Source organism: Pituophis catenifer, unplaced genomic scaffold (assembly GCF_029215685.1).
Source record: "Pituophis catenifer annectens isolate HBS135680 unplaced genomic scaffold, rPitCat1.0.hap2 SCAF_6, whole genome shotgun sequence".
Classification (NCBI taxonomy): domain Eukaryota; kingdom Metazoa; phylum Chordata; class Lepidosauria; order Squamata; family Colubridae; genus Pituophis; species Pituophis catenifer.
This window is the reverse complement of record NW_027256886.1, coordinates 45069293-45092962: the sequence shown is the minus strand read 5'-3', so window position 1 is coordinate 45092962 and position 23670 is coordinate 45069293. Positions and strand designations below refer to the sequence as shown.

The following is a 23670-nucleotide window of genomic DNA, read 5'->3' as shown; positions in this document are numbered from 1 at the left end:
TCCTTCCTACAACTATTTTCCCCATAAGAGTCTTGTTTTTCTGTTCTGGGGTGGGCTGAGAGAGACTAACTGACCCAAAGATTCCCTGCTAACTTTCATGCTTAAGGCCAGACTAGAACTCATAGTCTCCTAGTTTCTAGGCCAGCACCTTAACCACTAGACCAAATTCCTTCTCTTTAGTCTTTCTGAAGAAAGCAGTATCACAACATTGTACCACAAGTCCCACACTTTTGATTGTGTGACACCTTATAATATTGGTATTACTGCAACAGTGCTTATATCACCCTGATCTCCACTGCCCCCGCCCCCACTCCCAGTGGACATTATTGCTGCTTTCGGGAGTATGTAAGTCAAATTAGAAGAGCCAATTTTATGTCCAGTCAGTTAAATCATATGCAAGCGTGATGGGCAGTTTAGCAATTTGATAGATAAATAAATAAAATAAAATGAATATAGGTAGTCCTCAACTTAAGATTCATTTGGTGACTGTTTGAAATTGCAGCAGTATGAAGTGATGTATGACCATTTTTCAGAGTTACGACCGTTGCAGCATCCCCATGGTCACATGAGCAAAATTCAAAAACGTATTTATGGAGGTTGCAGTATCCCGGCATCATGTAATCACCGATTGCAATCTTCTGACTAGCAAAGTCAATGGGGAAGCCAGATTTACTTAACAATTGTGTTACTAAATTAACAACTGCAGTGATTCACTTAACAACTGGCAAGAAAGGTTGTAAAATGGGATAAAAGTCACTTTTCAACTTTCTTGCTTAGCAACAGAAATTTTGTGGTCATAAGTCAAGCATTACCTGTAAATAAAACCCTTGTCTTCCATCTAGTGTCTATCACAACCACACTGACTTGCTGGAAATCAAACAGCTTTGAATGTCAAGTGAAGTTTGAAATTTCTGGCCATCATAGTAGATGTCTTTAACCAAAATCAGCTCTTCCTGATTATTGAGGATTTTTTTACTGCTACTTTGTCCCTGTTCAGAACAGAAACCAGATGGGTGAAGCTGTCTCTTCCTGTAGAAGAGAAGTCAGGCAAAGGAGGTAGAAAAGGGTCTCTTTTACTTCCTTCTACATAAAAGAAGATGGATGAACAGCAGACGGGCAATGCTCCATCCTGGGAAAGTTATAAATGGCGATCATGTGACCACAGGACTCTACAACCGTTGTAATATATGCCAGTTATCAACACCTGAATTTTGAACATGTGACCATGGGGGTGCTATGATGATCATAAGTGCAAGGATTGATTGTAAATTACTTTTTTCAACAGTTACTTTTTTAGAACTTCTAACAGTCATTAAAGAAATGATCACAAACTGAGGATACCCCTACTATTATGCATTTTTATTGTTAGTTGCCAGTGTATTATTGTATCTATTTGCATCATTCTGTTTTTGTTCTTTTTATTGTTAATACTGTTACTGTTGTTATCCTGAGGAGTTTTAGGAATATTGAGGCTCTTTTTAAAAATATAGAGTATGAATGTTAATATTGTATAAGAAAAGTAAAAAAACCCCTTGTATTTCTTGCAAGGACACACATTTTTTTGATTTATTTAGTTCGGGTCAGTTCAAATGAGATGCAGCTTGCTCTTGATTTCTTGGCAGGCAGCAAGGCTAATTGCTCAGATTGTATTATCTGCTAAAGATTAACCAGCATCAAGGCAAGGTGATGTCGCTAGGACCCCTTATAAAAGTCCATATATAGGCTAATGCAGAGAGATTCCTTCATTTGGCTTCTTTTTTTCTGGATCGCAGGCCATTTCTCCAGGCAACTGAGAGACAATGATGATTCTCTTGGTTGGCTTGTTCCTGATGCTGGCTGTCCTGTCATTCTGGAGAGTAGCAAGAGGAAAGCTGGACTCCAAGCTCAAGTATCCCAGGAGCCTTCCCTCCCTGCCAGTTATTGGTAGCCTGTTGCATTTAGGTGGCTCCAAGCAGCCCCATCTCTTATTTTCCAGTCTGCAGCAAAAATACGGTAGTGTCTTCTCCCTATACATGGGTTCCCATTACACAGTAGTGATCAACGATTATCTTCATGCCAAGGAAGTGCTACTTAAAAAAGGGAAGATCTTTGCTGGCAGACCTCGAATGGTAAGCAAACTATCCACATTAATATCTAATCTAGGATAGGAGTTAGTTTCTGGCTCTTGATACAGCTTCAGTCAATGCCAGGGCCTAGAAAACAGCAGACTGTGAGTTACAATCCTGCCTTAGGCATGAAAGCTGGCCAAGTAAATTTGAGCCTGTTAGTCTCTCTCTCAAGCCAATCCATTTCTCAGGGTTGTTGTTGTGGGGAAAAGGGAGGAGGAGGAAGTATTAGGTATGGTTGCCATCTTCAGTTACAGTTACAAATGAAATAAACAAATTTCAGTTAATTTAAATTTCTTAGATAAGGTTGTCCGAATAATTTATTAGGAAACTTTAGAAACGAATATTCAGCTGTTGAAACTCCCAAAATGCACTGAGAACAAATTAATAAATTAATGCAAGTATCATTTTATTATGAGCTTATTATTTGAAAGTATTCTTCAGTCTCTTTGCTGTTGATATGTATCACTTTAGAATACTTTAATTGTTTTTATAAAATATATTACATGACTGCATAATTTATTTCAAGGAATTCTGAAAAAAACTGAGAAATAACACTAGAATATGGATATAGTTGCTATTAAGACATATTGTTCTTTCAGCTATGTGATTTATAATTCTTTTTATGAGCCATTCAAATGCATCACTTGGATATGTGTCCTCCACCCCCAATTTAGAGATATTTATGGAAAAAGTAGTGTAAAGACACATATAGTTTGAAATGCTTACCTGCTCTCTCTAAAGAATTAAACCCAACATTTTTCTTTGCTCTGAGATCATCCTATTCAGAAAACCAACTATAGGTAAACCTCAGATCAAAATAGTTCATATTGAAGATGGTTTCACTCCCATTTATTGTTTATTTGTTTAATACCCTACCATTTCTCCAAAAGTTCATAATGGTGTACAGCACACTGTAGTTCAAACTCCACCAGGAAAGATATTGCTCTTATTTCTTCTATGCTAGCTCTAGGTCTCACTGAGGTAATATATTTGCACCCGAGTTTATAAATTTGGACTGCAGAGATTATATGTTTTTCCATAACCGCCACAAAGTTAAGAACAGAAGAGGCATCAGACTCGTGATTTTTCAAATCACGTACTATCCTTTGCTCTTATCTTGGAAATAGCACATTGAAATAGCTTTCGTTAATTTCTCTGTCTTTTAAATCCATCTTATTTGATGGTTACCATCACATCAACAAAGCGAACAAAATCCTGTAATGTGCTACATTATGTGAAGAAGTGCTTCATTCTGTGTATCTTGAGATCCCCCTCTCCCCTCCTTTTTTTTTTTTTTTTGTCCCTTCCAGTCAATGTTGATTCCTGGTGACTGCCTGGACTATCCTGGCAGTTTTCCTGGCAAGATTTTGGAAGTGGTTTGCCATAGTCTGCTTCCTAGGGCTGTGAGAGATGACTAGCCCAAGATCACCCATTTGGCTTTCTGGAAGTTGATGGTGGAACTAGAACTCACAGTCTTCTGGTTTCTAGCCTCATGCTTTAACCACTAATTCCAAAGTATCCTTTGATCATTCTCTATTCAGCTTTATTCAGTGAAACCAGGTTCCAATATTGCAAAGGAAGTGGGGAAGCATTTTTCTGTATTCTTTATATTCGGCATAACTGAATACATCCCTCCCATTGCCCATCCTCTCTTATCTGAGCAAAAAGCTCCCTAACTATTGCTTTCTGTAAATGTCTTTTAAGACCATTGCCACTGAATGAATTAGATGCATAAGTAATCATCCAAGGCAGCAATGAGATCATTGGGGAAGTGGTATACTGTGGTATCATTGTGCTCTAGAAAGAGGTCCTAAAAAGGCATCTAGTGTGACTAAAGAGGCCAATTTGAGAGTGGCAATCCCTTCCACACTGAGGGAAGATACATTCTGTCCCCTGCCCAGCCCCCAGATTTCGCTGGTTCCCCGACTGCCTCTTTGCCTCAGCCTGCCAAACAAGTGTTTCTTCGAGTTGGAGAAGGCCATGCTGCATCTATAGCCTCCAAGCTGAACGATCGGAGGTCAAGGTTTCCCAGTTGTTAATGTCCATTCCCAGGGCCTTTAGGTCCCTCTTGCAGATATCCTTATATCGCACCTGTGGTCTCCTTCTGAGGCGCTTTCCCTGCACTAATTCTCCATACAGGAGATCTTTCGGAATCCAACCATCAGCCATTCTCACGACATGCCCCAGCCAGCGTAGACTTTGCTGTTTCAATATTGTGTACATGCTAGAAATTCCAGCACGTTCCAAGACTGCGCTATTTGGAACTTTGTACTGCCAGGTGATGCCAAGAATTCGTCGGAGACAGCGCATATGAAAGGTGTTCAACTTTCTCTCCTGATGTGCGTATAGGGTCCAAGACTCATTGCAGTACAAGGGTATGCTCAGGACGCAGGCTCTATAGACCTAGATCTTTGTATGTTCTGTCAGCTTCTTATTAAGCCATACTCACTTTGTAAGTCTGGAAAATGTGGTGGCCGCTTTATCAAAACATTTATACAGCTCAGTATCTAAAGAGAGTGTCAGAGATAGTTGAGCCGAGGTACACAAAGTCATGGACAACCTCCAGTTCTTGTGCACAGATTGTAATACAGGGAGGTGAATCCACGTCCTGACCCATGACCATAGTCTCTTGAGACTGAAGGATGCCAATGGGGTATACTATATATGTCTTGTGTTTTTCTTCCTTCCAAATTTCAATCAAATGATAATCTCACTGAATGCATTATAAGGTGTTCTGATGAAAACTCAGTTATTTCTTCTCTTCCTCTGCATCCTCCTAGGTTACTACAGACTTGTTGACCCGGAATGGAAAAGACATTGCCTTTGCTACTTATAGCCCAATGTGGAAATTTCAGCGCAAGATGGTACATTCTGCACTTTCCCTGTTTGGTGAAGGATCTCAGGCTCTGGAGAAAATTAGTGAGTTTCCCACAAAGAGTAGTGAAGGAGCTCCAAACCAGGAAGAGAAACACTAGCAATGTATTTGTAAATGAAGATTAGTTGAACCTACTATTTTCAGCTGAAGGAACATATTATCTAAATCAAGGACACCTGCAGGTTAGATTAAAAAAGTCAGGATGGTGGCTGAGACCATGCAATTATGGCCACTATCTTGACTTTTTTTTAACCTATCCTTTGGACACCTCTAATTTAAGTGTTATGATACAGGCTTCAACACTGGTTGGCTGCCTATTGAGTGTTTTGTTTTAAAGCCAATGTTCCCATCCTGGAAATTTTATACATCATTATCATAGTGCATGTATCTTAAAGACTGTTTATTTATATTGTTTGCATGAAGAATAACCTAAACTGCATAATAACGTGGTATGCATCCAGGACAGATATTTAAATCCTGGAAGTGTAAAAGATAGGTAGATAAAAATAAATGGAAAAACTAAAAACTTATAGCAAATATTTAACAAACATCTAACAAATGTTTAGTCATATAAATTTATAGCCACCTGAAAAAAATCTAATCAATAATAATCTGAAACATGAGGAAAGAAAGTAACTACATTTAGTTTAAAACTGCCTGCATCTTATAACCTTGGCAGTTAGTTTATTCTGGGATAACAGTTGTTCTTGAGTAGAATGGATATCATAGTTTTAATCCAAACTTTTACTTATTTCAGGTAAGAATTATGACATTGATATGATCAGTTTGCTTATATGAATATACTTGGTTAACACAAAGAAAAGAAAATAATTTACTTTGCTTTCTCTGGCCTTTTTATATACTGAAATTACCTGGGAAAATATTTATCTGCAAGTTGAGAGCTGCAAAAGAGGAGATAAAACAAGATATACATTGTATTTTCAAACAATGAGTAGAAAAAAACATGGTTGCTGGAGCAATGGGCTATAGACTTATTGAAATGCCTTTGTCCTTCATAGGTATGCATTAGTGAGTTATATTTATGTTGTAGATAGCTTCACAGTATATCTAAGGCAGGGGAAAGATCGTAGGGTACAGAAAGTGTGATTCTGAGCATTCTTTTATACAATAGTTATTACTCTTGGCCACACATCATACCAAAAGAGCCTGCCTGAATGAATATAGTACAACACCACTCAATTTCATTTGACAAAAGTATCAAGCTAGGAATGGAAAAAAATCAAGCTAGGAATGGAAACCACGGTAATATTTCATCCTTCACTTCCACTTAGGGATGAGAATCTGCATATGCTGCAAACTGACTAAGGAAATGTGTTGTAAGAAATCATTTTCCCTTGGTACAAAATCAGATAAGTTTAAAAATTACACAGCACAATGCCATATTTAGTTACTTTAAAAATTCAATGGTTTGACTAAAAAGTTATTATTTACCGGGAGTTCAATTTAGTCTCCAAATTTGTCTTTGGAAGATGGTACGTGAGTTTCTGTTGAGGACAATTATTGGAAAGTCACCTCAGTGAATGGCAGGCCCTGGGCAACTTTGTCTGGGCTTGAAAGATAAGTACGGTCAGGCCTAGTTGTTGCTTGCATGGGAAACCACAAGAAATTTCAGGCCGGTATTGAGAAAAAATGAAAAGAAAAAAAAAAAAACACCTCAGAAGATAGTGCTCAGTAGGACCTAAGAGAATGGTCTGAAAGCAGTGCTCAACTAATGTGCTTGCTCAAGTGCTAATGCGCTTGAATACGAAGTGACTGTTGGCTTTGGAGTAATGACCAATTAGAATCCTGAACAGCCTTCCATTTTAGCAACAGTAGATTTTGCAATATATTTCTGCACAGCAGATTTTTCAGTTATGACCACTGCAGCATCCCCATGGTCCCTTAATTTACATTTGGATGCTTGACAACTGGTTCATATTTCTGACGCTTGCAGTGTCCCAGTGTCATGTGACCTTTTGCAACCTTCTGACAAAGTCAACAGGGAAGCCAGATTCACTTAACAACTGCTTTACTAATTTAACAACTGAGGTGATTCGCTTATCAAATGTGGCAAGAAAAGTTGTGAAATGGGACAAAACTCACTTAACAAATTTCTCACTTAGCAGCATAAATTCTGGGCTCAATTGTGGTCGCAAGTCAAGGACTAACTGTACTAATACAAATTAAATTGTCTTGAGCGCTGGATATATATAGTACAGAAAATACAGAAGATGAAGGTATTGACAGATTTTGTAGAACTCCCAAGTGCATAAAAATTAGAATATTTTTCTTATGACTACTGAATGAAAATGCCACAAAAAAGAAGGGAAGGAAGAAAATGGGATGAAGTTACTCTATCCTGGAAAATGGCAAAGCTGACTAGTTGAAGTCATACCATACCATAACAAGGGGTGGCAAGACTCAGTTTTCAATAACATGCCATATATACAGGCCTCTAGCAGTGAGGATTTTTTAAGGAGTTCTCCTGTGGATCTTATTCAGATTTTGAAGTAGAAGAAGCAGTGATTTACGTAATCTCGACCTATGCTATTTAGGATTTTAAACAGTTTAAACACCATAAATTGTGTTTGTTAAGCATCTGATAATCAATTTTTCAGTATAAGCATCAAACTGTGCTCATTTGAACTTGGTGGCGTCAAAATAGATTAAGTAAATAAATGAATTTTTGATAATAAGCCATACATAGAGTAAGTTGCAATTATTAAGTCAGAATGTAGTCAAAATATTATTAAAGCACTTTACAAGTTTTTCTTTGATCTTTGCATCAGTCCTGAAAAGTAATTTTATGCAAAGGTTTAGGAATCTTGTAAGTTATTTTCACATAGCCCTGCTATACTGTGTAAGGCAGAATAAAGTTCAATAGAACTTAATGTCCATCAAATGTTCTAGGCTACATTACATGGCACATTTACTTTTTGTAACTTAATAATGGTTTATTTAATTCAATTTTGGGAGTTCATATGACACATAAAATTAGAGCAGCACAGTGGCCTAGAGGTGAAGACACTTGCCTCTCACTTGGAAGATTAAGAGTTCAATCCTAGGCAGTGGCAGATGTTTATCAGAGCCCAAAGAGCCCTGATAAACATCTGCATAGGCATCAGGAAGGGCATGGGGCCACTAAACACTCAGCTCCACCTAGCTGCTCAAACTCCACCCCGAAACAAAGAGATTAAAGAGTAGTAAAAAGAAAAAAAAATGACACATAAAGTTAAGTAGGGTTGGTTCATTTGTTGTTCACTATGTCATGTAAACATAGCCTTACTATAGTTCGCCTTTATTATATCTGGGGCATTAAAATCGGAAGTGATTGATTTGTCCACAGTGAAAAATTAATCAGGTGGAAGATATCTCCTGGATAATCAGTGTTATCTTGGGGACCTATCTATAGGTATATATCCTGGGTTAAAATACACTGCTCAAAAAAATAAAGGGAACACAAGCAGAAGACATCCGAGATCTGAATGAATGAAATAGCCTTATTAAATACTTTGTTCATTACATACAGTAGTTTTGTGTTCCCTTTAGTTGTTTGAGCAGTGTATAAACTACTGTATGTAAAGAATAAAGTATTTAATAAGGCTATTTCATTCATTCAGATCTCAGATGTCTTCTGCTTGTGTTCCCTTTATTTTTTTGAGCAGTATATTTCTGTTTCTCCCTAATTGCCGTCTCCATTCTTCCTGTTTCTAAAAGAATTCTTTCTTCTTGCATAGATTTGCTCTCTTGTGCTTTTCTTCCAGTCTCTCAACAAGCAACTTTTTTGTGTGCAACTTTGAGTGCTACAGAGAATTCATCTTTGGACATGGGTCCTGAACTAACACGTGCTGTTACAAATGTAGTGTGCTCCCTTTGTTTTAATTCATCCTACCAGCTTGGAGATCCTGAGTTTGAGTCCATGCTTCAATATAGCCAAGGCATTGTGGACACTGTGGCTAAGCAGAGCATGGTGGATATCTTCTCGTGGCTTCAGGTGAGAGATTTGAAGGAGGTGAGAAACAAAGTTCAAACAAAGAATATGATTTGCAATTAAGATAGAGATTGTGATTATGGCTGTTTCTCTGCCCACCACAGTATTTCCCGAATAAAGATTTGGCTATGCTGAAGAAATGTATTGAAATGAGGGACAAGCTCTTATACCAGAAGTTTGAGAAACATAAAGTAAGTGTCTACATTTAGATATTTATAGGCTAATCATACTATCCCTTATAATGGTGGATCACAAAAACTAGATTTTATTAGTAGCATCAAAGTTATCATGTGGCCTCAGCTCTGTTCCCATAAAGATCCCTAGTAATGCCAAAGAGAAATATCAAATACTTTATTTATTTGAACCATTTATTTGAACCTTTTTCATTCAATATCAGCTATATGTTCTTCATCTTTATATTCTGTAAGCCACCTTGAGTCGTCATGGGTGAATAGGCGGCAATATAAATCAAATAAATAAATAAATAAAGACCATCGCTGTTTTGTAAATGTAAATGAATTATGTTCATGGCATAAATTTTGACCAATCAGTCTCTTTCTCAATCTCATCTTTTAAGCAATTTTAATATACTATGAGCTTTTTAGCTTTATAAAATGGCAGAGGTTGTGGAAATTAAATCGTTTATAGAAATAGTAGGTGGAGTTATGCAAATAAGCGAACATAATGCTGGGTTGGATTGAAGTCTCTTTTCTCTCCCCTGAGTAACCATACTGCTCAAGAGTTTCTCTGGGACAAAGAAGGGAAGAAGCCAATGCTGGATGAGGTGGAGGCCAGGCAAGAGAAGCCACTGCTTTGCTCCACAAATAATGTGCTATGTATGCTATCTTGAGCTCTTGGAAGAAAAGTGTGATAAAAATTCAACATACAAATACATATTGGAAATGCTCTAGTATGGCAGGCAAATCCACTAAGTAATCTTCCTAGTGGTGTCCTTCAATCATCACCATTATCAATTCTCATTTTCTCCTTCCAGGAAGCGTTCAGCAGTGATTCTGTTAATGATCTAATGGATGCACTTCTGAGGGCCAAATTGAACATGGAGAACAACAATAAACATCTATTTTGTGAACAAGAACTAACAGATGACTACTTACTCATGACAGTGGCTGATATATTTGGAGCTGGTGTTGAGACTACAACAACTGTGTTGAAATGGATTGTGCTCTATCTCCTATATTACCCAGAGGTAGCAGCTTCTCCTGTCCTGCCTATTATCTCTGAAAGAATTGTATTGACTATGAGTAATATGAACAAAGGAAACAGATAACTACACTGAGTTCTTCAACCGAGATCCTTAATTAAGAGAAACTGATTCTTTCCATCACATTTAGACATTGTCATTAGCAGAGGTCATTAATGGAATTCCTTTATTTTATTTATATTTTTCAGAGGTGGGCTGCAACCTGTTTGGACTAGTTCAGGCGAACCGGTTATTTTTTTTTACCAGTTTGGAGAACCGGCTAATCCCACCTCTGGCTAGCCCCGCCCCACACCGCCCCTCCCAGGAGTTTCCCCATGTGCCATGCCCCTTGGCTTCCAGGGTGGTGCAGGCTTTCCAGGCCCAAAATGGGTCACGGGGGGGCATCATGCGGCCCCCCCACGCCCCATTTTGCATGATCATTACTGTGGGGTGAAATGGGAATTTTGCATTATGATTGCTCATAAGTAAGTAGGAACCAGTAAAAGCGGAATGGAAAAATCCCTATCTGTAGAGCAGCGTTTTTCAGTCTTGGAAAGTTTAAGATGGATGAACTTCATGCTGCCTTGGGAATTCTGGGAACTGAAGTCCATGCACGTTAAAGTTGCCCAAGTTGAGAAGCATGGGTCTACACTAAAGTTTAGGATTTTCCATTCTCGTTTTATTTAGAGTTTGGTGCAATTAAATAAATCAGTTGTGGTTTCGTTAAAAAATAGTGATTACAGCGATAAGAACCATTATTTTTGTAAGAAACTGAAATTAAATGTTGATCTGGGCTTTGATGATTAAATAAGGGATTATGGAAATAATGTAGACAAATGTTAATTTTAGAGTAAGAGTTTGATATATTTTTTTACTTATATCTGTACCAAAGAAAGTTGGAAGTCATTCTTTTTCAGTTTTCCTTCTTTTCCTCTCTTTCTTTTTTACACTTTCACTTTTTCTTTCCTGAGCCTTTTATTTTTTCAAAAAAAATTTTTTATTTGTTTGTCCCTTAGCTTTGTATTTTTTGATGTATAAAGGATCAAATATTCAGCCATCATAATTCTACATTCCTTATTTGCAGAAATCATATCAAAATTTAGAATGAAATCCACTGGGAGCCATCTCATATAATGCAGACTGAGTTAGGGGTGAAATACTACCGGTTCGCGTTGGCTCAAGTGAACCGGTAGTAATAAAAGCTACTGGTTTGGGCAAACCAGTAGTAAAAAAAAAGCTACTGGTTTGTCCGAACCAAATCAGCTGTGCCGCATGATTTATATTAGCTAGAAAGCAGGAAATCCTGCTTTCTTGCGAATCTAATTCACGTGGCACAGCTGTTTCCCCCCCCCCCCCATTCTACTTGTAATGATCAAATCTCAGAAACTACTTAACCTGCACTATCTATGGTTGCATAGAAGAGTTAGAGCACCTTCCTCATGCATTTGAGGAAATGGGTGTAAGACCATCAATAAGGTATGGTGGTCCTCCCCCTATAAAAGATTTTATATAGGGTTAGTAAAACCTTGAAACTGATCCTAAAGATCACAGAAAGCCAATGGAACTCCTGCAATTCAGGCTGATAAAACAGCATTTTGGGAGGCCTAGATCACCTGTTCTGCTACATTTTGCACTGCCTGAAGTTTCTGGATTTATTTCAGGGGAGACACCATCTAAAGTTAAAGTCCACATAGTCCAGTGTGGTAATATTGCCTTGAGGCATGCCAAGCAAGACTGTCTTTGGTCCTGACTAAAAACAATGTTTTGGAATCAAATAGTATTTTCTGTTTCCAGAGTTTTATGATTTTTATGATTAAAAATACTCAAGCTGATTTCTTCCCATTGTTGAACCACTGTCTAGGTCACAAGGCAATTCCTCCACATCTGTCATGAACTAACCTGCTTGATTCCTTCCTCATTTCTCCAGGTACAAAAGAAGATCCAAGAGGAACTGGATCAAAAAGTTGGTTTTAATAGACATCCTGTACTTGCTGATCGACAGCATTTGAATTACCTGGAGGCTACCATTAGTGAAGTTCTGCGTATTCGCCCAGTTGCGCCACTTCTTATCCCTCATGAGGCACTGGCAGATACAAGGTGAGGAGGATCATTTCCAATAGTGGGAGTTGATGAGGAAGAAGACTTTCACTAAAGAAAATGGGTTTTTTTTCTCTGCAGCATTGGGGAATATCATATCCCCAAGGGAACTGAAGTTGTAATCAACCTGTGGTCCATTCACCATGATGAGAAAGAGTGGGATGAGCCCGGGAAATTTAACCCAGGTGGGTGTACCACCATTCTTATTCTGTGTGTATAAGGATGAGTGGGATTTGCCATTAAAATTCTTTTATTGTCATGAAGGGCTGCTTTTTAAACATAAATTTCTATTAACTTTCTACCCACTGCCACATTCCTCAACCCAATAGCCAGTAAAGAACTTCTTTTCAGATTCCTGCTCATCAGAATTTTTTCCTCCAATATGACCCTTCCTTGCTACAATTATAACTACTACAGTATATATACATTTCTTTTCCCTAGACTGCCACCATGAGTGATAATGTAATACAGTATTTTGGATATTTAGAGAATCCTTGTTTAATTATAAATTTGGGAATGTCTAGCCAACTACTCCTATTCTTCATTATTGAGTTTGCCATGTTTTCTAGAAAATGTTTCTGCTCTTGCCTCACAGATCGTTTTCTGGATGAGGATGGGAACCGGATCTATTCTCCCTCACCCAGTTTCCTCCCCTTTGGGGCTGGTATCCGTATTTGCCTGGGAGAAACCCTGGCCAAGATGGAGCTGTTTCTCTTTATAGCCTGGATCTTGCAAAAATTCTCACTCAGTGTTCCTGAGGGAGATACACTGCCTGAACCAGAGGGTAAATTTGGAGTTGTGCTTCAAGTACCAAAATACAAAGTAAATGCTACTTTGCGAGAACCTTGGAAAGAAAAAGTAATAGAGCAATAATACTTTTTGAGTCTCACATAATCTAATAGAAGACAAATAATTGTTTTAGTTGAATCTGTAAAGTTAAGATAAGTTTAGATTAAGAGATACAACAATAGGATCCACTAGGTTCAAAACAGAAAAGACATTAGAACTCGAAACAATTTTTCCCAATAAACTGGAGGTGTTGCAAGGTAGAATTGGTAGGATGGTATTTTTTGCCATGGGGGAATGCTATAACATCAACAATTCCCTATATATTCAGAAGCAAGGTCATCTAAACTGTCGCACATAATCCTTAGATTTTGAAATAAAAAATACAAATCATGATTTTCAAGAAAAAAAGATTCAAGAAAAAAAGATTGAAGCCCATCTTTAAGAAAGACAGAATATTAACACCTCTTTTTAGAACGATGCAATGTGAGAAAAGCAACACAACCATCTATACCATTTTTCTATTGTCTACATTCTCTTAAGGAGATCATGATGGATAAGCCTAGACATACTTTTTTGGACACATTATTTTCTCTATTTCTCTTTTCTGATATGCTGTACAGAACTCTCCACACATGAATTAACAATTAACAATTTAGAACTTTTCAAAAACCGTTATATTTTCCATTTTGCCAAATGGTATTGTTACATATCTGCCTCCTATTACACATTCTTTGTATTATACTCATCCCATACATATTCCTTTAAAATTTGGGCTGGATTGGTAAGAAGCACATTTTCAACTGTGTAATAGGTCTGTTTACCAATAGAACATATACAATAATTTTCTAATTTGAAATAAAATTAAAATGAAAGACAAACATTTTTGATTTTCTATTTGACTTTACAAATATACTGTAATTTCACAAATAGTCATAAAATATTTCATCTGAAGTAAGCTGAGGCAAGTAATATTTCTGTCTAAACAAACTGTTAGGTTTCTATGGTAAGAGGGTCAGCTTTTATCTACGTAACAAAACTTAAAGTGGTGAACACTTTTTCCTCTGGCCTCTCTCTAGCTATATGCATATAACTAGAGTATAATATAAGGAATGTATAATAAGAGGCTATATGGGAACCAATGTTGTACAGTTAGTATAGTGTATTGGATAGCAACTTGGAAGATTCATATTTCAGTCTATCTTCAGGAATAGAAACTCACTGGTTATTTGATCTACTCAGCCACTATGTATAAATGGTGGAGTCTTTATCATTGTGCTTTAGCAGCTATGTGACAATGGGATAATCTTGTTCAATAGAAATCATCACATATACAGCACATATACATATACATATTATCAATACAGAATCAAAGATCCTAACTGCCCTAATGAAAGAGGGAATTATAACATGGGAACAGTTGTTTTCTCAGATATATCAATTAAATTTCTTAGTCAATTGTAGAATGAAAGTAGAGAACAAAAGCAGGTCAGGAAGTGGAATCCACTAGAGTATAGATCTATGATAATCATGTATATTAACTGCATGCATATTTCAGGAGATGCTTAAGATGTTATACCCAATTGTTCGCATCTCTGTGAGTATATTCAGGTATACCTCTTTCTTACATGTTCAGACAGAGGGTAGATACAGTAGAATGTATTTATATTAATAAAGTTACTCAGCCAAAATGTAATAAGTTACCCATACCTTTAACACATTTCCACTTTGCATACTACTGTAATTTGTAAAGAATTAAACTGTAGTACTTTTGAAGCTTGATATTTTAAAAAGATTGGAGCCTTTGACTAGCAAAGCAGCACTTAATTAATATTGAAAAGTGTCTCCTCTTTAAGTCATTCACTGGGAAAACACATTTGAAAAAAAGCCCATTAATTAAGAGTCATAGAGGTATTGTAATCTATATATATAAAAGCAAAAACCACTCATGCATTAATCACGGAATCTCCAGAACCATAAAGCCTACAAACTTGAAATTTGCCACGTATATTCCCCTTGGCTTCTAGGTGCTCACTAACAAAAGATTTTTCAAAATGACCATCAGAGCATTAGTATTTCCTCTATTATTAAAACATGCTCTGATGCTAATTAGTTAGACATTCTACTCCCCCTCCCAACTTGAAAATAACTCTGGAGAGTATGGGATAGTATAGGACAGGCTTCTGTGGGGCAAGCCTCATGGAGAGAAGGGGCTAGAAAGCCTGAGGGAGAGAAGGGGAGAGGAGAGGATCTATGGGGCCAACCTGCGGGAGAGAAGGGGGATAGGAGAAGATCTATGAGGCCAGCCTGAGGGAGAGAAGGTGATAGGAGAGGAATCGATGGGGCAGGCCTGAGGGAGAGAAGGGGAGAGGAGAGGATCTATGGGGCCAGCCTGAGGGAGAGAAGGGGAGAGGAGAGGATCTATGGGGCCAGCCTGAGGGAGAGAAGGGGGTAGGATAAGAGAGGATTCTGTGGAGCTAACCTGAGGGAGAGGAGAGGCTTGTGTGGGGCCAGCCTGAGGGAGAGAAGGGGAGAGGAGAGGATCTATGGGGCCAGCCTGAGGGAGAGAAGGGGAGAGGAGAGGATCTATGGGGCCAGCCTGAGGGAGAGAAGGGGGTAGGATAAGAGAGGATTCTGTGGAGCTAACCTGAGGGAGAGGAGAGGCTTGTGTGGGGCCAGCCTGAGGGAGAGAAGGGGAGAGGAGAGGATCTATGGGGCAAGCCTGAGGGAGAGAAGGGGAGAGGAGAGGATCTATGGGGCCAGCCTGAGGGAGAGCAGGGGGTAGGATAAGAGAGGATTCTGTGGAGCTAACCTGAGGGAGAGGAGAGGCTTGTGTGGGGCCAGCCTGAGGGAGAGAAGGGGAGAGGAGAGGATCTATGGGGCAAGCCTGAGGGGGAGAAGGGGAGAGGAGAGGATCTATGGGGCCAGCCTAAGGGAGAGGAGAGGACAGGAGAGGCTTCTGTGGGGCCAGCCTGAGGGAGAGAAGGGGAGAGGAGAGGATCTATGGGGCAAGCCTGAGGGAGAGAAGGGGATAGAGAGGAGAGGCTTCTGTGGGGCAAGCCTGAGGGAGAAATGGGGAGAGGAGAGGATCTAAGGGGCAAGCGATCCCATTGCGAACCGGTGGTAAAGGTAAGTAGAACCCACCCCTGGTTTGCGTATATACAAATTTTGACTAAATGTGGACTTATTAAGTGTCAGTGAATGTAACTAAGTTTTCTATTTCTATCAAAAATACTTAATTTCAAAAAATATTTAATTATGCTATTGGAAATTGAGTTAACAAATACTTAAAATAATTAATGAAGAATTTTGCTATTGTTATAGTGGCCTTCAACCATCAATTTTGAAAGGCTATGCAATATATTTTTTATTCTAAATCCTATTAATTTTACTTTGTATTGTAACATAAGAATATAATTTTATAATCTTATTTTATATCATTTTATTATGTTGTTTGTAAACTATCCAGGATCATTTAGATTAGATGGGTGGTATAGAAATTTAATAAGAGAAAAACAATATCTAAAGTTGAAAGTAATATCCACACCTGATTTATAAAATACATTGTTCATTCAGATGAAGGTTAATAAAGAGTAAAGCCCTTTGAGTTTAATGTGTTTTAATTCACATCTTAGTTTTGTCTATTATTTTTATCAAGGAATATAAAGAAAGGAGAAATTGAAATATGGAACAAAAAATATTGTCAAAGGATGTGAATTATTTGCCTTTTTAAAATTACTGAATTTCTCTTAAACTACATTTCACAATTGCATTTAATTGGTTCTTTTTTTTTCCAATTACAGATATATAAGCTGGTGCTGTAAGTAGCTAACATAAATAAATTTTGAGTTCAGCAAAGTTAATATGGAGCATTTGCCTGGTTTACAACATATCGCGTTTCCCCAAAAATAAGACATGTCCGGATAATAAGCTCAATCAGGCTTTTCAGCGCATGCAATAAGCCACCCCCACAAAATAAGCCCTCCCACCAACTACTTACACACATGTGCAGCCATTTCCGCCATTTCCTCTGGTTGCTTGCTGTGCAATCAAAATGAGTTGAGGAGGCGAGGCCGGAGGGGGGAAAGGAGGGATATGCCCTCCTATCCCTGTTCTTCGCGCCGTCCGAGCAGCCCATGTCCCATCCTACCCCAAAGGCAACAGCAGCCTGGCTGCTTGCCTTCCCCACTGTCTCTTTATCGAGAGGGGTGGCAGGTGGGGGAGAAGCAAGACGCATGGAGCGAGACGTGGCTCCCCTTGCCGTCTCTTCTCCCCCCCACCTCACTGGGCATGGCAGGGCTTCTGCCCCTTGCTTAGCCATCCGCCTCCTTTAAGGATGCAATTTGGGGGTGGCAGGTGGGGCAGGCGAGAAGCGGGACACAGGTCTTACCTTTCAAGCTCCATCACTTTCCTTGCTGTTGTGTCCAGGGAAACACACTGTAAAAGAAAGCCTTCTCGTGAGTTTGAGAAGTTTGAACTCACGAGAAGGCTTTCTTTTACAGCGTGTTTCTCTGGACACAACGGAGAGGAATGCGATGGAGCTGCATGCCTGCTTTGACCATACAAGCACAAGGTACAAGGTGCATGTCTACAAAAAGGCTGGGGATTTTTCATATTACTAATACTCTTAATATTTAACTAAATAATGGAGATCGTAAATACAGTACATTAACTGAACATGAGCTTAAGCCAGATATCTACACTAGTTTTCTGTATTCTCTCAATAAAACATCAAATTTTCAATATTGAAACAACTGTCTTTAATAATCTTTGACTTCTCCAAAATTATTCCCAGTTAATTTTCAATGCATTCACAATGTTGGTAACATTTCACATATTTATTAAAAGTATATTCCTCCATTACTCCAGAAGCAAAAGGTTGCATACATCACATCACTCTTTTCAACATTTCTCACAACCAGTGGTGAAATCCTACTGGTTTGTACTGGTTCGGGCGAACCAGTAGTGATAAAAGCTACTGGTTGGTCTGAACCGGTATTTCCGATGATGAGCTGTGCTGCACAATTTATATTAGCTAGAAGCAGGAAATCCTGCTTTCTAGCGAATCTAAATAGTGTGGCACAGTTGTTCCGCCCTCACTGTTCTACTTACCTTGTTAAGCATCCTTTTTCCGTGTGAAGCGCACATTTGGTGCACACTGTGCATGCGTGCACGCACAGTGGGCATTAGGTGCACACTGCATATGCACGCACAGCGCTTGTTTGGCACGCACCGCACATGCCTGGGCAGCGAACTGGTGGCAAACCGCAGAGGATTTCACCACTGCCCACAACTACTTTGTGACAAGCTAAGCTGACAGTTAAAAGACTGGCCCAAAGTCACGCAGTGAGCATGCAGTGAGCTTCCATTATGGAAAATGGATGTGAACACATGCAACCATGACATCAAACCATATTTCAGTGTGATTGCCAAATGTTGGGAGAAGCCACATTCTGTCACACGTAATCAACCATGCTAGATTATGGATTAACAAGGATTAAGCTGTCTCCCTCAACATTTGTTCAGCATATTAAACTCTTTTTCACAATTCCTCATACGTCATTACTCTGGAACTCACTAGAGGGTGCCAACGCATTACTATTTACAACCGAGTCTTATCCGTATGAAATACAAATTAGCCTACTGCTGGGATTGCTGTATGCATGCAATAATACAGATTCTCAATATTGCATTATTCTTTTCTCTCTGCCTGTTATGTAAAATTATTATTATTATTGTTATTTATTGAATTTGTATACCGCCCTACTCCCGAAGGACTCAAGGCGGTGAACAGCCAAATAAAATACATATAGTACAAATGTTAAAAAACCATTAAAATACAATTAAATAATTGGCCCGGAAAATGAATTTAAACACCCCAAATTCATAAGACAAATTTAAAATTTACAAATTTTAAAAATTTTAAAAACAATTTAAAAGAGAAGTTAGGCCAGGCCGGCCTGCTGGAATATAAATATTTTAATGGCACGGCGGAAAGTGCGCAGATCCGGGATCCTCCGTACCTCCGGGGGGAGCTCGTTCCAGATGGTGAGTGCCCCCACAGAGAAGGCTCTCCCCCTGGGGGCCACCAGTCGACACTGTTCGGCCGACGGCACCCTGAGGAGCCCCTCTCTATGGGAGTGTACTGATCCGTGAGAGGCTACTGGTGGCAGAAGGTGGTCTTGTAGATATCCCGGTCCTAAGCCATGGAGCGCTCTAAAGGTGGTACCAAAACCTTGAAGCGCACCCAGACCACCGGGAGCCAGTGCAACTCACGCAGGGGGGGTCAGATGGGAGCGCCACATCGCTCCCATAACCACCCGCGCAGCTGCATTCTGGACCAGCTGGAGCCTCCGGGTAATCCTCAAGGGGAGCCGCATGTAGAGAGCATTGCAGTAGTCCAGGCAGGAAGTGATGAGGGCATGAGTGACCATATTTAACGAGTCCCGATCCAGAAAGGGACGCAACTGGCAAATCAGGCGAACCTGATAAAATGCCCTCCCGGCCACAGCCATCAAGTGCTCTTCTAAAGACAGCTGTGAGTCCAGGAGGACCCCCAAGTTGCGAGCCCTCTCCGTGGGGGCCAATGACTCGCCCCCAATAGTCAGTGATGGCACCGACTATATCGGGATGTCGGAAACCACAGCCACTCGGTCTTGGATGGGTTGAGCCTGAGTCTGTTCCTCCCCATCCAGATCCATACAGCCTCCAGGCACCGGGACATCACTTCAAGGGCATCATTGGGGTGGTCTGGGGTGGAGATGTACAACTGGGTATCATCAGCGTACTGGTGGTACTTCACCCCGAAACCACGGATGATCTCACCCAGCGGCTTCACATAAATGTTGAACAGAAGGGGTGAGAGGACCGACCCTTGTGGCACCCCACATACAAGGGGCCTCGGGGTCGACCTCTGCCCCCCTGCCAACACTGACTGTGACCATTCGGAGAGGAAGGAGGAGAACTACCGCAACACAGTGCCTCCCACCCCTAACTCTTCCAGCTGACTCTTCCATGATACCATGGTCGATGGTATCAAAAGCTGCTGAGAGGTCTAATAGGACCAGGACAGAGGAACAACCCCTGTCCTGAGCCCTCCAGAGATCATCAACCAATGCGACCAATGCTGTTTCCGTGCATAAAACAAACAAGCCCTCTGCTAGAGCAGCTCAACTGCAACTGATAGAATTGTCCATCCCCTAAGTCTATAGACAAGACCTCTGAGGCTGAAAAAAAGCCTGTGTTAATGTAGTCAGCATGTACACAGCATTGTGCGCAGTGGAATATCTAGAACAGTGATGGCTAACCTTTTTGCCATCGCGTGCCAGGAGGGGGGGGCGGGGGAGGGTTGCGCGTGCACGTGCCCACGCGCATGTGTGCACAACCCCCTCCCCCCCTCCCGCTCCTGGCACATGATAGCCTGGTAGGCCCGTTTTTCTTTCTTACCTGGTTCCAGATCCTCTCTGTGTATCTGGGAATGGCGAAAACAGCCTTTCCCACTCCCTTGGAGGCCCTACGGAGGCTGAAAAAGCCCATTTCCCAACTCCCGGTGGGACAGGAAGTGACATTTTTTGCTGTCCCCAGCCTCCAGAACCTCTCTAGGAGTCTCTAGGAGCCTCTCTAGGAGTCTCTGGAGGCTGGGGAGAGGAAAAAACGTCACTTCCTGTTCCACCGGGAGTGGGGAAATGGGCCCTTTGAGCCTCCATAGGGCCTCCAAGGAAGTGGGAAAGGCTGTTTTCACCGTTCCCAGATACACAGAGAGGATCTGGAGCCAGGTAAGAAAAAAAAAACGGGCCTTCCCCACCTCCCCCAGGCCCTCCAGAGGCAGGAAACAGCCTGTTTCCCTACTTCTGGTGGGCCCAGAAGGCCCAAAAATCAGCTGGCCGGCGCGTGCATGCACCCCAGAGCTGAGCTGGCGTGCCCACTAATATGGCTCCCCATAGGTTCGCCATCACGGATCTAGAATCATGTTATTATCTGTCTTGACAGTCTTAGCTCCTTGTGTGCTTTAATTAAATGTGGATAGAATCAGAATCAAATGTTCATCCCTTTTCTTAACTTTTATATGGAGATGATACATAATAAAATAAAATGTCTATGGAGATTCTCAGTCATCCAGGTCATGGTTGTCACAAAGATGATTTTTCAAGAGGCAACTGGACTTTCTGCTTTTTCTTTGAAGACATTTAGCTTCTCATCCAAGACCTGAAGAAGCTTCTTGGATGAGAAGTGAAATGTCTTCAAAGAAAAAGCAGAAAGTCCAGTTCCCTTTTGAAAAAGCACCTTTGGGATAAAACAAAATGACAGATATATTATGGTTTTTTTAAGTAAATATTCCCATAACAATGACACAAAATTCATTGATTTTTATTTTTTAAGCAACAGTATCTAATCCATATTGAGAGAGTTTAGCCCTTGGTTAAATAATTCATAAGCTTGTTAAATGTTGTATGTGGTTTCTTATATTTATCATGGCCTTCATATTTTCTAAGATATGGTCCCACTTCATTCAGGACTGAAAATATGTTTCAATATGAAACTGTTTTTTCATTGGAAAGGAACATAAGGTTATGCAATGTAGCTTCCAATGATTCGGCTTCTGACTAAGCCTTCCCTAAACTTGTACTCTGCGTGGCTAGGCAGGAATTTTGGGAGTGACCATCGCTAGCAGCGTACTGAGTTGAAGAAAACTTATTTTTTGCCAAGTGCTGAGACAGATCCAGGTAAGGTTTCAGACTTCCAGATAGCAAATCATCTAGATCAGAAATAGCAGCAGTTGACCAAAGATTATGTTGACAAAACAAGTGGGACACCTTATGTAAAGTCTTGGCTTCCACCCACACAGACTGACAGCATGTTTACTGATTAACAAGGAAGATCAGACCACGTACAATGCTGCACAAGGCAGCATTTTCTTTAAGCAGAGGAAGAACCGGGATTTTAATGTTTTACTACACATATGTTCAGCACATGCATAATTATTTATGGTAGAAGCTCTCTGTGTGTACTTTTTAATTTATAGAGCAGCATTTTCCTGAATTTTGGAGAAGTCCTTGGGTATTTTCGTAGAGTGTTTTCAGAAGTTCAGGAAAAATACAACCCCAGTGTAATTTAATGTAGTTTCTATTTGAGGGCCAAATCATTTTTTTAAAATCCTCATTTATGTCTGAAACCAGGGTAAAACCTATTTTTTCCTTTTGAAACCCTAGTTTGTGGATGGATTACCATCCAATTGCCAAGAACTTTTCTTCTGAGCATCTGACATTCAGTCACACACTATTATTTCAATAGTCCTTTGAGGGGAAAGGTGGCTTGGCAGTTTTAAAGTAAAGCAAACTTTTTTTTTTTGGCCTATGATCAGAGAAGTTGACATGCAGTAGCCTGAATTTAAAAAATGGATAGGTGGGTATTAGCAATTTATGCTCTTCAACTTTGTGCAGAGTGAGGGTGGTTTTTGTTCTTCAGGAACTGTGGAATTTGGATTGAGGCCTGAACCAAATGGTGTTCCTTTGCATTCTCCCTCAGCATTTCAAAGTCTACAGCTGTAAAGACATTGAGGGGTGGTTTAAAGCTGCTTCTGAGAGATTGGGCAGTGGCAAGAATGATGGTATGAAAGTGTTCTTCTCTGTGAATGGCTTTTTTTCTGTTTCATTCATGTTTTTTCTGTTGCTATTAAAATGGTGAGGACTGCAGTCTGAATTCCTATTTTTGTTGTTTGGCACTGCTATCTCACTCTAAAACCAGAGCCCTCGAGTTTCTCACAGCATTCATAAAATGCAATAGAAAACCAGTAGAATTCCAAGCATAAAACAGAGTAAACAAACAAACAAACAAAGTATACTGAATTGCTTCAATTTTAAGCTGATGGTGTCCCTTACCTACAGGGATGACCCTGGTGATATAAAAATATTTCCTCACAAAGGCCTATTAAACACCAGACTGCAAAAAATGTACATGTGACATACATACACACACACACACACACACACACATTTAGACATGTTTAGTGTTTAAATTTCACAGCAATGCTAGACAATTTTCCATTTAAATAAAACAAATTATTTAATTCATCTGTATACTGCAAAACCATATTCTTCAGCTATTATTAAATTGCAGTGCTTATAAACAGATATAAAAAAAGTCTGCAATAAAGTAGCACAGGTTTGTGTTAATTATATTTATATATGACCATAATCAAAAGACTAAACTCTTGGGATTTATAAACACTTATACAGGTAAGCTTAGCTTAACAATGATAATTGGGACCAAGATTTCCATTGCTAAACATTGAAATCATAAAGTATGTCATCATGTTACTGCACTGCTTAGCAATGGCAGTTCTGGTATTCCGCCATTATTGTTATTAAACAAGGATCATACAGGTTGTGACGCAAGGAGTGAGATGCCGAGCACCCAGATTGTGATTACCTGAGGGTGGGAATGCTGTCAGCTGAAACTTTTAGGACCAATCAGTTTAGTGTTGTCACTAGTTCAAGTTATCACTGAATGAGGACCACCTGTGTACACATAGTAAAGATATAAATTTATGCATCAAAATGCAGTTTCAGAAATTTGAAAGAATGTTACTGCAAAAGCAAGTATCTATATCACG

General features: G+C 39.7%; 2 protein-coding genes across 4 annotated transcripts in view; one reads left to right on the top strand and one right to left on the bottom strand.

Annotated features, from left to right (window-relative positions):
- BORCS7 (BLOC-1 related complex subunit 7) overlaps window positions 1-23670 on the bottom strand; it is a 70116-nt gene that overhangs the window by 12584 nt on the left and 33862 nt on the right. For 2 of the 3 annotated variants that reach the window (XM_070945354.1, XM_070945353.1), the window contains exon 3: window positions 23487-23575. Coding sequence is in view for 1 of the 3 variants with exons in the window: in XM_070945352.1 (XP_070801453.1) it covers window positions 17449-17462 (14 nt within the window). In the remaining 2 variants the exon portion in view is untranslated. Of the gene's footprint in view, window positions 1-17448; window positions 17491-23486; window positions 23576-23670 lie in introns of those variants that run through there. The other variant, XM_070945352.1, reaches the window with a different exon arrangement.
- CYP17A1 (cytochrome P450 family 17 subfamily A member 1) lies at window positions 1800-13145 on the top strand. The gene is made up of 8 exons (XM_070945381.1): window positions 1800-2108; window positions 4889-5027; window positions 8748-8977; window positions 9079-9165; window positions 9969-10181; window positions 12103-12272; window positions 12354-12457; window positions 12868-13145. Exons 1-8 carry the CDS (start codon window positions 1800-1802, stop codon window positions 13143-13145), a joined length of 1530 nt encoding a protein of 509 aa, XP_070801482.1.

Coding starts and splice junctions, on each gene's coding strand:
- CYP17A1 (XM_070945381.1), top strand. CDS start 1,800: ATGATGATTCTCTTGGTTGGCTTGTTCCTGATGCTGGCTGTCCTGTCA. Junction 2,109..4,888: donor TTGCTGGCAGACCTCGAATG/GTAAGCAAACTA, acceptor GCATCCTCCTAG/GTTACTACAGACTTGTTGAC. Junction 8,978..9,078: donor ATATCTTCTCGTGGCTTCAG/GTGAGAGATTTG, acceptor TGCCCACCACAG/TATTTCCCGAATAAAGATTT.